The sequence below is a fragment of the Cyrtonyx montezumae genome, unplaced genomic scaffold, assembly GCF_038088225.1.
Source record: "Cyrtonyx montezumae isolate F1298 unplaced genomic scaffold, pur_monq_1.0 scaffold_8, whole genome shotgun sequence".
In the NCBI taxonomy this organism is placed as follows: Eukaryota; Metazoa; Chordata; class Aves; order Galliformes; family Odontophoridae; genus Cyrtonyx; species Cyrtonyx montezumae.
The window spans coordinates 40,416,076-40,429,044 of record NW_027072089.1 but is presented as its reverse complement, the minus strand read 5'-3'; the positions used below and the strand labels follow the sequence as shown (position 1 = coordinate 40,429,044).

Here is a 12,969-nt window from a genome sequence, read left to right as displayed (position 1 = left end):
GCTCATCTGGGTGTACTGGGAGAGGCATGGCAACTTATTTATAAACTATGTTTGCTTCTGATGCCTTGCATAAATTGTGGGCAAAGCCATGAAACATCCATTGAGACATATATGAGGGACTCAAACAAGTTATACTTTGACTTGGGCAAAGCAGAGTAATACAGAAACTTGAGCCTCAGTTGCCTGCCTTTTCTCCATGCTACAAGAAGTGCTGATATAAGAAGAGACATCCTAATACAATTCTGGTTTCACGAAAACATTTTACAGAATTTGTTTTCATTTTACCTTGAAACAAAGCTGCAGAAGTTGCTACAAAATCAAACTCATTCTCAAGTGATCTGTAAAGATGAGTAACTGAAGTTGAGATAGGAGGTAGAAAATGGTAAGTTCTATGACACAGGAGGAAAGTTTTGAATCAAAGGTTTAGATTTACTTGCAGGGATATAGCAGAGACTGGCATCTCCAGGAATCAGCAGCTTTTTTTTTTGCAAGATGTCTACAGGAAAGCACAGAAGTACATCAGCAACTACTGTGGAAATTATACATCTGATATCTCACCTGACTTAAACCTGCCAACTTCTTACCTGGGGCCAGCCCACACCTCACCCTTGCACTGTCTCAGCCTCTGCCTAAGGGCATTGTATCCAGAAACAGTCCTGGCTGAGTACAAGTACACAGCAGAACATTCAGGTAAGACTTTTTGACTTTACCTGAAAGTAACCACTGGTGGAGCTTCTCAGGATTAAGTTGAGCAGATTCAGGAAGACTTGTAAATATATTGTATATACATATTGTATACACAAAAGAAAATTAACATCCTGGAAGTTGTCTCTGTATATACAAAAGAAATGTCATACAGACAGGTTTTCAGAGAAATAGGCGGTGTTCAGAAGTCTTTAACAAATGGCAGATGGTAGCCAAGAAAAGCTGAAGGCCTGTTGAGTGCTTCAGCACCAACAGACCACACAAACAGACTGAATCTGGCCTTAATAAAACCTACTAATGTTAGTATGACCAGTTGTTTCAAAGACACTGTGTAGAAAGATATAAAGGAATTGAGAATATAGGAAGAGAAAGCTGTTTATTACCTGTGCTATGAATAAAGAGGGAAATATGCAGAATAATCTGCTTTATGAATAAGTAGAAGGCCTCAGTTGAAATTGTTTTAAAAAATGTGAATAATTTATATTAGCCCTTCTTTCTCTGTGTGTTACAGCTGAAAGAAGGCGAAATGAACTTAACAGGCTGCTTGGTCAAGCCAGGCACAGAGGATGGAAGTTATCACAAGATACACAGTCAAATAACACCTGTGTAAAAGCAGAAGCTAATAACATTGTAATCAAAAAGAAAAATACATGGAAAGAGGGCTGACATTTCTTGAAAGTTATCTCAAATAGTAATGCACAAGAAAATAATATTTAACAAATACAGCTTTCACAGTGAGAACATGCTACATTTTCATTCATTCTTAAAGCTCTGTCTTGCTCTTAGACATGCAGGCATGCATCATTAATGGCACTTGCATGGTTGAATTCCCATGCATCATCCTCAGAGCAGGAGTTGTGGCTACCTCTAGCACATGCAAAAAATACTCTACTATACTGCTGTTTCTCATCACTATAATTCTCACTTTTCTACATGTGAAAAGCATGTAGTTTACTGGCAGTGTGCCTGACTGCATTGAATAGGTCTCTAAAACCCAGGCTGAATATTGGACAGTTGCGCCAGTCAGTCAACTTTTCTCTTTGTGACTCCCTTGCCTACTGTAACCTTACTTTTGTGTTTTAGAACTTCTTAAAAGGGGTTAAACATATGGATGGGAAATGCAGATTGAGCTTATGTTTAAAATTTGCTTTTAATGTGATGAGTGTGCTTGTCTAAGAAAGAATACATAGGAGCATGTGGATATGTATACACTTGCACGAGTTTTACATATACCTTCCACAATTACTGAATCTGCCAAGTAGGTAATTTCAAGACTTCTCCCTTAGTAATACACTAATGCTTGCTCAAGCTATTCAATGCAGTGGTGAAACCACCCTTGATACAGCACTAAAGCAGAAACTGCAGCATTCCAGTCTGCTGGATAAATGAAGTAAGAGAGAGGAAATTTATCAGGGCTGCCAAGAGCTGTTCATCAAGACACGTTTTTGATTCACATAAGTATGTACTATTCTCACAAGCGATGAAAAAGAAATTATAACTGGTACACGTCAAGAGATTTAACCTGTCCATCTGACTCTACTCACTTTTTGCAAACACCACTTCTTTTATTCGGTCTACCAATTGATTAGAGGTAAATGGATGGAGGAAACCTTTGCTTCTAACATACTAACGTTCTTCTAGAAAGTAAACGTTTGACACTGAATTTGTTTACTTAAAAGAAGTAAAAATATCTGATGGCACAGTATCTGCTAGGCATACAATGGTACTTAAACTGACATTAATGCCTTCGAAAATTTCTCCTGAGGACTTCTGATGTAAGCATGTAGATTATACTGTCTGTTTTGTAGATAACCAATCTGGAAAAGAAAACACAGTTTTTTTTTTCAGGAAAACTGGTTAAAGAACAAAGGACCAGCAAATTCTGTAATGCCAAAGCCGTTTTCAGAAAAAAACAGTGGAGCAAGGGTTTTGTTATTAACTTAGCCAGGAAGGACACAGTAACATTCTGTACAGGAAAGGCTGACATAACTATGTGTTACAGAACTGCCAGTGGAAACAGAAAAGAAGTACTCCCTTATCCTAGCAGAAAAAAAAAAAAATGCAGGCTGGGACAGATAGTGACCCAGGTTCTCTGATGTTGACTATGATGTGAAGCACAACATTTTTTCTTCTTCTCATGTGAGTTCTCTATTAGTAAAATGCATAAATAATGTTTGTGCACCTCTGCAAGGTTTTGTAGAACCACCAGTACATTTAAGTGCACGTTGACATTCAGAATGTTGTTAGTGAAGTTGGAGGACGGCTGCCCAGGAGGCTGAACTGTCATAGAATGCTCTGAGGGAAAATTCAGAAGTCAGAATGACAGAAATAATATGTTGTATGCTAACCAAGCTAACTAAAGTTGAAGTTGCCTCATGTGAAAATGAAAACACAGCTAATATGGGGAAGGAAGATGCCCTCACAAAGGAGCACATTACCAGCTGCTTGCTGTGTCAGATGCAGACAAGCGACTGACAACTCCCTTATATTGTGTGATTGCTGCTGGTATGAAGGAGAGCGATGGAGAAGGAAATTGAAGTACCTGATTCATTGTTTGCCCTTCCACGCTGACCAAACACAGCAGACAGAAACAGACCTAGTGAAGAGCAGGAAGTTCACAGAATTTCAAGAGAGTTAAAATCTGGTTAAGGCATAACTAGGTAACTAGAAAGGAGGTGCTGGTCATCTTAGTAAAACTCTTCACTCCAGTGACCTCTAAGGCATTTTCTTGTCTTTCCTACACAAATATATTGCCTATGTTATACTTTTCATTGGACAATGACATTGGCTTTTACATTGGTTTCAAATCCAAACCAAGTGAAATACCAAAGCATAAATGCACTATTGCCCGTACACTATTGCCACTGTTTCGATGCTTATTGATTCCTCTCCATGGTTTAGACAGACAACATGGTTATCCAGGGAGGGTAAGGAATGTTATAGTTACCCTCCTCTTAAAAAACAAAGCACTGATATGAAGGAAAGGGATGCTGCGGCTTACTATGGATGGAAAGTGCCCGGTAAGTGTTCAGTAATGTTTCCTAATATTTTACCCCTCTGTGCTTTAGACAGACAAAAAGTCCTGTGCTGAGAGTATATCTCAAAACGTGCAAGATAGCTTTTCTCTCCTACTTATCACTTCTAAGCAGACAGATGAATACATTGCTAGGAAAAAAATACAAAAAAAAAAAAAACCCAACCCAAAACACCAAAAATAAAACAAGGACTGCATCATTTTTATTTATTTCTTTCATTCTCTGTTCAGGTAGCAAGAAATTTAATTCCATTTGGATCAGTCTCTTGTGATATTTTTTTCTTTCATTTAATATATTTTTTAAATGCTCAGAGGCATTATGACAGAAAAGCGTGTATTTTTTTGTCCTGGTTTATACTCATCATTTTTACCATTACAACAAGACAAAAGCATTAAAGTAAAATTAATCATGTCAAAAGATTTTAGCAAAAAACAAGTGAGACCATGCATAAAGCATCGCTTTGTCTAGTGTGAAGTCACGCTCTGATTAAAAACATATAATGAAAGTGAAAGTAATACATCATTGCCTTAGCAGTAGGGTTTTTGGGAGAGCTATGCAATTCTGAACTCAAAAAAAATCTTTATAGACTTAGGATTTTGAAACTTGCATTGATTACAGAATATTCTAACAAATAAAACGATATTTCACGTCTTTAAAGTTTAATTAATCTTACACATTGCAGATAAAGCAAGCAACTGAAGGCGTCCCATGATTCCTGGCAGAGCTGTAGCTCATAATTAAAATAGAAACATTGGTGGCTGGTTCTGGCCAGTGAGGCACGAAGTTGTGACATGGGGACCCTTGATTGTCCCCTACCCAGTAAGTAGTTACGAGAACAGTAAAATCTCATATAATAGTGGAAAACCCTTCATAGAGCAGAACTTTCAGTGTTGGTAAGGATTATCAAACACCCATCAGCTTCAGTTTGTGTCATGATGCAGACAAGCATCTTTGCATGTAAGAGCCTGGTGCTGTTACATGCCATAGGGAGCACTCAGTTAAAAAATGAACTAGGGGCTGTGTATGTGTAAGCAAGGCTGAAAAGAAATCACACAGTAAAGATCTGTTCACTGTACTTGGCCATACAGTTTATAAAATCCTCTACTTTGCTGAGGCATGACTGTACAATAAGAAATGTTTCAAATTATACAGAAATGTGCACCTTATGAATTTCAGGTTAGGACTGTGACCCCATCAAATAAAATAAGGTGGCAGAAAATGTTTGTGAAATGCCATTCACTTTCTCTTTTTCTGTCTCTATCCTTTGTTGCCAACATAGAAAAAATAACTCTACGAGAAATACAGGACAGGAAATACACACAGTAATACGAGACTGTGAAAAATCTACTGATCCCTTGAGCCATAGCATTCTTGCCTATAGATGATGACATTAAAAAATTGGAAATGGGTGCATGCTTCCCCTCCTCTTCTGGATCTATGAACAAGGCAAGTTGTTTTCCTGATTCCTTCAGAATTACTCCCATTAGTACTGATGCATTTGGTGCTTTGGGTAGCCAGGCAGAGAGAGGTGGGCAGTATCCCCTGCCAATAGATCTAGTCTCGTAGTGGGAACAAAATGAGATTGCTACTCTGCTGAGCTGTCATACTCAATAGCTTGTGCTGTTCCACCTGTAACCATCTTCACGGCTCCAAATACAGAGCTATGGCTTACATGGAGGCAGCAGTTCCTGACGGCTGGCGTTTTGTGTTCCCTGTGCATCACACAAGGCAGGACACAGAGCCCCAAGCAAAGGAAATAGGCCCAATGGCCACCCCAAAGAGGAAAGAAAGGAAGAAACACAAGAGGCAAGCATCTGTCTTCACATGAGTTCACAGATCCCATTAAGTAATTACCAAGTAATTTCTGTGACTCTGGAGTGTGAGACTACATCCCCTCTTCAGTGGCTGCACCCAGGACTAAGTTTTCTAAATTCTTTCCCTACCTCCAAATGTTATCAGCATGAACTGCAGAAAATGAGTAATGCAGATGGAAGAGGAAATGCTTGCTAGAACAGAAGGAAATAACATAAACCTCAGATGATAATGAGATAGAAGCACCCTGAAGTACCAGATTACAAGGACTGACATTGTTTTCATGGAAGAGTCACATGAGCAGGACATGGGTTTTGCTCTGTCCCTGTTTCCAGGACCAAGCTCCTCACATATCCTAATGAGTAGGGGGCAATCTGCAACCTCAGGATCAACAGAGCTGCCTGAACAAGTGAAAAAAAAAAAAAAGAAGACATAACCTCCTCCTCCTTCACTGCTGATTGTAAGATGTAACAGGAGAAACAGATCAATTATTTTCCAAAACTGTTAACTGTGACAGAGCTAACAGCAAAAGGATAACGAGTGAACACAAATATACTTCCTAAATTGCAAAGAGTACACCAAAATCAAAGATAGCACAACGTCCTTACATTCCCACATGCCAGCTAAATATCACAGTATGCTTATTCAACACCATGAGTGCACTGTACTATCACCATATTATACTGTTACTAGTTTGTTGTCTTTCCTAAAACAGCTCAACCACAGTGCTTAAAAGTGTTGAGTCCATGTACTCATATGTTATACCAGAGTCCTTCAATATTTTATGGACCATCAAGACGAAAGCTCTGTTCCAACCTGTTCCCATTTCCCATTATCTTTAATATTAAGTTAGAAAATAACACAGGGGAATAAAACATCTGCATACTCAAAACCCTTGCTTCAATTTTTCAAAAATAATTACTGTTAATATTTGGCAAGTAGCAGTATTCCTAGTAAACCATGCTTGCTTTCTGTAAGTCTTATCATTAGAAAAGACAAGTGTTCTCTTCAGCATCTCTAGAACAGTAACTCAGGCCAACAGGACAGAAATTTTGTTTATTATCTATTACAGTAAACCAGAAAAGACTACATTATTTTGGAAAAAAAACCCATAAAATAGTTCACAGGCATCTTTTTATACCACTATAAATGGCTGTGTAATTCAAACACTAGCTGTGAAGTCAGCTCAATATTTTTAACCAGAACATTTAGGTATCATGTCTCCAGGTGCATTTTCCTACAGCTCTGAAGATAGCATCACACTTAAGTAACCAAGGACTGAATAAATTTCATTCTTACAAAGTCTTACATATCTACTGATAGCTGAGATTCAGAATAAAGTTATTTAATTCAGTGGAGGGTTCAGATCTTGAAGTGAGGGTTGCATTTCTCTTGCCTATCAGTGTAAGCTACTGGATTAGACACAACAAATTCAAAAATACAGAATACTTTGGTCCTACATAATGTCACTGATTTTTCACTGACCATTTTTAGAATTTTCTTACAGTAGTGTATAGAGCTAGGTACTCTACTCCACGTTTCTAAAAAATGTGAGGTGTAGCACATCCCCCAGCATGGATGCTGTAGACTTTTCCAATGTACAGTTCATATGTTGTTCTATCATTACCATTCTTAAACAATGCCTTCAATTTTTAATCCAAGGCATCTATGTCTAAGACAGCCTTTGCACTGCAGCATTTTGAGAAAAGCTCCTAAACTATTCATAGGATAAGGCAATTTGCAGAGGCAAATTGCAGTGCATCTTAGCAGTCTTTTCCTTTTTAATTCTATTTCATCCTAATCTGTGAATATAATTTAAAAGTGGATGTGTTCCATTAAAGCATTTAAGACAACAGATGAAGAATAGATTTCTGTAAAATGTTATTTTATTTCAAAAAAAAAAAAAAAGATGTATATTAGGAAATCTAGGTTTTATTAGTTCTCCAGCTTTAGAAGTATGGCTTTGATTTATGGATCAAAATTGCTCATTTATTATTTTATCTATACTGCTTTGGGCAATTTTGACAGTTAAAATTTAGTTTTATTGACCAATGCAGCCAGTTTAGCCACAAGGGGACTAATGCACACACAGCCTGCTGCACTCAAGAAGCTATGATTTGATTCCATGACCAAGTTAGTCTGGGAATCGCAACCAACATAACAATATGTTCCAGAGTCCTCTATGCTCCAGGCAAAATACATGCTCTAAAACACAATCAACCTTTACAGGAAGGTGGGAAGGAATTCTGTGATAGAAGCCCCCATGCACTGTTTACTGCAGCTCATGCACTCCACCAGTGTTTCTGTCAGTGGTGGATGCGTAGCAGTACAAAGGAAACCTTTCTTTAACGACCACAGACAACAGACAAAGCTGGAAGAAGGAAATGAAAACGAAGAGAACTGAAGGTGTGCTCTAGTACTACAACTCACCAGGAAACTGATTGAGAAAACTGAGTAAACATTGTCTTATTTTTTCCTAAACTAGATTTTGTTCACACATACATAAATATGCATGCATTCATGTCGCAGGATGGAAGACTTACAAGTTTACTTAAAAAACTTACTGGAATGATTTTAAGCCAATGTTAATTTAAGCCTATCCTATTATAAAATTAGCATCTTCTGCAATCTCAATTTATTGCTCCATTGTGAAGCCCCTTGTGATACATAAACAAATCTCTGAAGGGAAACAAATCAATAAAGTGTCTAATTTGATTAACCATGTTTTTAAATTCATCAAGACAACTGTACAAAAATAAACCACTTACTTGTCAGTATTTTCCACGTCTTCTTTTCATCATCATAATACTGAACCAAATTGCTGGGTAGCCGGTCAGGTCCGGGAGGCAGTCCTCCAACCAGTAACAGCATTTTCTTATTGGAACGAATTCTTCACCCAAAACAAGAGGAGAGATGAACAACCGCATTACTGAAGAGTATTTTTAGTGGCAACAAAATCATAACCATCAAAAGAATGTTCACTGCTTGCAGTTTTCCATTTCATTTTTTGTGTTTCTTTCCCCAATCATGTCTCAACAATTTTTTGAACCAAGCAGAAAAATGATCAGAAAAGCTGCATATCTCTCTACTCATGGAATAATAAGCTTCCTTTATGCAATTTGTTAGAGGTTCATTCTAGAACGACCTTTTTCTTATATTATCCCTTTAAATCATCACTCTTTACAGCTGAATACACATGAAATGCTCTGGAGTTGTACTAAGGTTAAGCATTAAAGTTGCATGTCAAAAATCGTATTAGTCAAAATCATTATTATAAGCCATTCTACACTCAAAGAACCTTGAAAAAATTAAGGTTATGCAGAGAGTTTGTGAGCCAACTCTTTAATCACACACTGAACTTCAGATATATAGTTTAGCACAATTAGCAGCACTGGGCTAACGGTTATGGGTTAAACACTACTTACAAGCACTTTTGTTTGTTTAATTTAGCCCAGGCTCTTGCTTTCCCTCTCCCCCAGCTCTCCCCCCTTCTCCTTGCTCTCCCCCTGTGCACCACTGGCTATAGCAACACCAATTGGTAAAAATGAGACTGTGATGTTGTTGTGAGCCTCCCCAGAGTGGAGCCCTGCCAATGCTTGCCACTGATCCAGCGGCATGAACCTGCTCAACTGTGCAAAGTCACTCTAATTCCCTCCCTCTGTTTTTCTACCTTCTCCCCCAGGGGGCAACCACTGAAAGGAGTGACTACCCACCCATCAACTGCTGGCAATTCGCTGCTATTAACCGTGACCGTGATTCCCAATCTGCCTGGCAGTTCTTAAGAACAGGACTGCAATGTCTCATATGCAGTAAAAGCGGTTATCTGCACCCTGGCCTCCAACACTCTACCTGATGAATGTACACTTTCTTCACAACATTAAGGGATTTAGCACAATTGGAAGCAAAAAGGGGAGGGAAGGCCCAGACCCCCGGATGAGTCTCGGTGCTTTAATAGTCACTTCACATACAATTGAACTTTCATTGGTAATACGAAGCTAGAGAGTGATAACAATGAAATAAGGTCTATGCTCAAACTGTTCCTGTTAAGGAGGAAGGTGATGTAGCCTGGAAAAATTTGCACCAACATGAACAAATGTGCAGGAGGACCATGCATTTGATGGAAAGCACCCTTACTAAACAATGTTTTTCCAGTCAGAGCAATATCACTGCCGCAATCAATGTGTTGGTCTGAAGCAAACTCTCCTGGCAAAGCAAGCTGGGGAATGCTGCTGACCAAAGCCTATCACCACAACCATGCACATGGTGTCCAGGTGCTCCAGGCCCTGCAAAGCACTCCAGGACAGGACGCTTTGCCACTGAGACATGCAAGTGGCTACACCCTAAAAGACACTGGTGCTAGGACTGCAACTTCTCTTCAGGAGACTGTGAGAAATTACTCAAGCTGTGCTTTAGATATGCACAGCCACCCAAAATAACAGAATCACAAAATCATTAAGGTTAGAAAAGATCACTAAGATCGCCTAGTCCAACCATGATTTCCACCATGCCCACTAACCACGTCCCTGAGTGCCACATTCACATGGTTCTTCAGCACCTTCAGGGACAGTGACTCCACCACTTTCCTGGGCAGCCAGTCCCAGTACCTTGCCACTCGTTCTGAGAATAAACTGTTCCTAACATCCAACCTGAATTTCATCTTGTGCAACGAAAGGCCATTCTCCCTCATCCTATCACTGCTACTTAGGAGAAGAGGCCAGCCTTTCAGGAAGTTGCAGAGAGCTATAAGGTCTCCCCTGAGCCTTCTCTCCTCCAGACTGAACAATCCCAGTTCCGTCTGCCACTTCTTGTAAAACTTGCACTTCAGACCCTCCAGCTTCATTGCTCTGACATCATTCAGGAAGGGATCACCCAAAACAAATTTCACTCAGGAAAGGAGCACACAGACGAATACCTGATCCAGACAATACTTATGAATGAAACCTTTTTAATGGGTATAAAGGAAGACGACTGCAGACTGTAGTTTCATCTGTAACAACGATGGCCACAGAATTCTCTGGTAGATGGCCTTGTTTGCTTTTCAAAGAATTGAGGGCTCATGGAAGGTTTTGAACTGCCAGGAAGAAAACAGTCACCTTCGTGGTGTGGGCAGGCATTCCATGGCACACCACAGCTGCCCCACGCCGCACTCTGCTCCCAGCTCCAAGCAGACCCCATAGCCTACAGCAGCCAGCCTTTGACCTCAGTACTAAACCTGCTACTTACTGTCAGATGTTGACTGTTACCTGCCCACTAGACTATGTCTGTACATGGTATCAGGAGCCATCTCATGACTGCTGTCAGCAGACTCAACTCAGTGAGACCAAGCTCTCGGGAAAGCTTTCATAAACACTTGCCAGTGTCTTGAAACATTCAATCTCCCAGTAAAGTTTTTAATGAGAGACCATTCAATAAAAACTATGCAATGCAGGAGCGTGATAAACTATTTTTGGTATGAGTTAGGGATGACTACACATGTAACAAGTGGCGGAGCAAAACAGAGCCATAAGTCAGTTATGCATGGCCATCCCTAACAACAGAGAATAAATTGTTTATTCCAACCCTCTTGTGTTGTATGTTATATCACAATCAACTCCCTGTGTACTGTAAAATTCAGAATGCCCTTGCAAGGTTTACTTGATAAAGGAGTTTATTTTGATTTTCATCTTTCATCTGTGAAACTCCCTTCTAACTCCAAAGCACTGTGAAAAACCAATGAATGGCCAAGGCTCAATAGTTAAGGTGAAGAATGAAATGTCAGATGTAACTCTGAGTTTCCAGACTTTGGCAGCTGCAACTATCCTTAACATTACTTTTCCAGCTAAACAATCTGAGAATTTCCTATATCCTGAGAATAAGTGGCACTGCTACCTGGGAATTTCTAAAAATGTTTAATTTTCTTACATATTTAACATGGGAAGTAATATGAACAGAAACCTTACATTAACGTTTAATATGAGTTTAGTAGCCAGCGCGGTGTCCATCAAAAGCAAAGGTAATTCTCACTTGACTAACAAGAGATGAGTTATCTCACTCAAAAACATACAATATCTAACTAATTTTTATAGAGTGCTCTTCTAGTGAACCATGTAAAGATAATACAGCGACTGAAGATATGTATGTTTTGAAGAGATATGTTTTCTTGGGGCCAATTCTGTTTACTTGAAACCAATTCTGCTCTTCAAGATTTGGTGTGAATCCCATCATTTTGAGTTCAAAAAAAAAAAAAGTTCTCAGCTCTATTATACTGCATTATACCTGTGTTTGATATCACACTGAGCAGTTCTGTTAAAACTTTCGTATACATCTCACCACATATACTAAAACATGAAACATCTGGAAATGGCCGCTACATATATGCAGAAGCCTTCTCTTAATATTAATAATGCAATTCAGTGCAACACTAAGATAAATGAAAAATTAAAAAAATATATGTAAGATAAAGATTTTCCTTTTGCATTATTACATATTTGCTATTTTGATAACTTGGTATTATCATGAGGAACATCTGGTATTCTGTCTGAAAAACTCTCTCTTCATAGTCTGTATTTCACAGCATAATATACTTCTCAGTCACATACTGTGGTTCACAGTGTCCCTAGCAAGGCTATTACAAGCATCTCGTGTTCAATTAACAGTAGCATGTCTTTGTCAGGAAAGCTAAAATAATGTTGACTATGAACCAGCAGGCCATACAAATACAAATAGCTGACATAAAATTATTGATATATTCTCCCAAAAGATATATATTTATACCTACAATGCAGAACTCTAGTTCTCATTGATACAGATACACGTGCTGTTAATGTTCTGCAAACACTTTGCAGTTTCTGTTCTGCAAAGATTTTAAAACAGTTCACCTTAATTAAGTTTCTGGGTAACCCAGGTGGTCTGAAGCTTATTTTGTGTCCTTACAGGACTGTAAACCAAAGTATATTTTAAAGTCACTGTGTGTAGTTTCATTCATTTACAACCTGAGAACTCTGAATTTGAGAACCTATAAATGGCTTCACTGTCAGAACTGTTGAATACCTATCATACCCCTAAATGCTACTGACGTCCATGGCTGCGAGAGATGTGCATCAGCTCTAAAATTCAGGGTGCTATATTATACAATCTAACCTAACTGAGTAGACTGGGCAAAACACTAAGCCCAGAAGAGTTTATGAAGAATCAGTAGAAAAGCCAGTGACACATCTCAATAATCTGTACAGCCACATCTACTCAAAGCTCTTTTGCAACTGTGATAGCCTCATGTTAATGGAAAATGTAATAATGGGAAATATTCTTCTTGTACATTGGGTTTTTTTTATTAGCTTATCCATCAATCTTCCACTGCTGCATTTTCCCCATCTTGACACTTAATAGAAGTTTGTTCTACAAAGACAGGCAAGAAAACAAGCTCCATCAACAGGTTTGC

General features: G+C 38.8%; 1 protein-coding gene across 1 annotated transcript in view; it reads right to left on the bottom strand.

Moving 5' to 3' along the window:
* The window catches only part of KLHL14 (kelch like family member 14), a 60,929-nt gene that overhangs the window by 36,401 nt on the left and 11,559 nt on the right, over nt 1-12,969 (bottom strand). Inside the window, exon 3 of the mRNA XM_065753460.1 lies at nt 8,321-8,442. Within this exon, the coding sequence (XP_065609532.1) occupies nt 8,321-8,442 (122 nt within the window). The remainder of the gene's footprint in view (nt 1-8,320; nt 8,443-12,969) is intronic.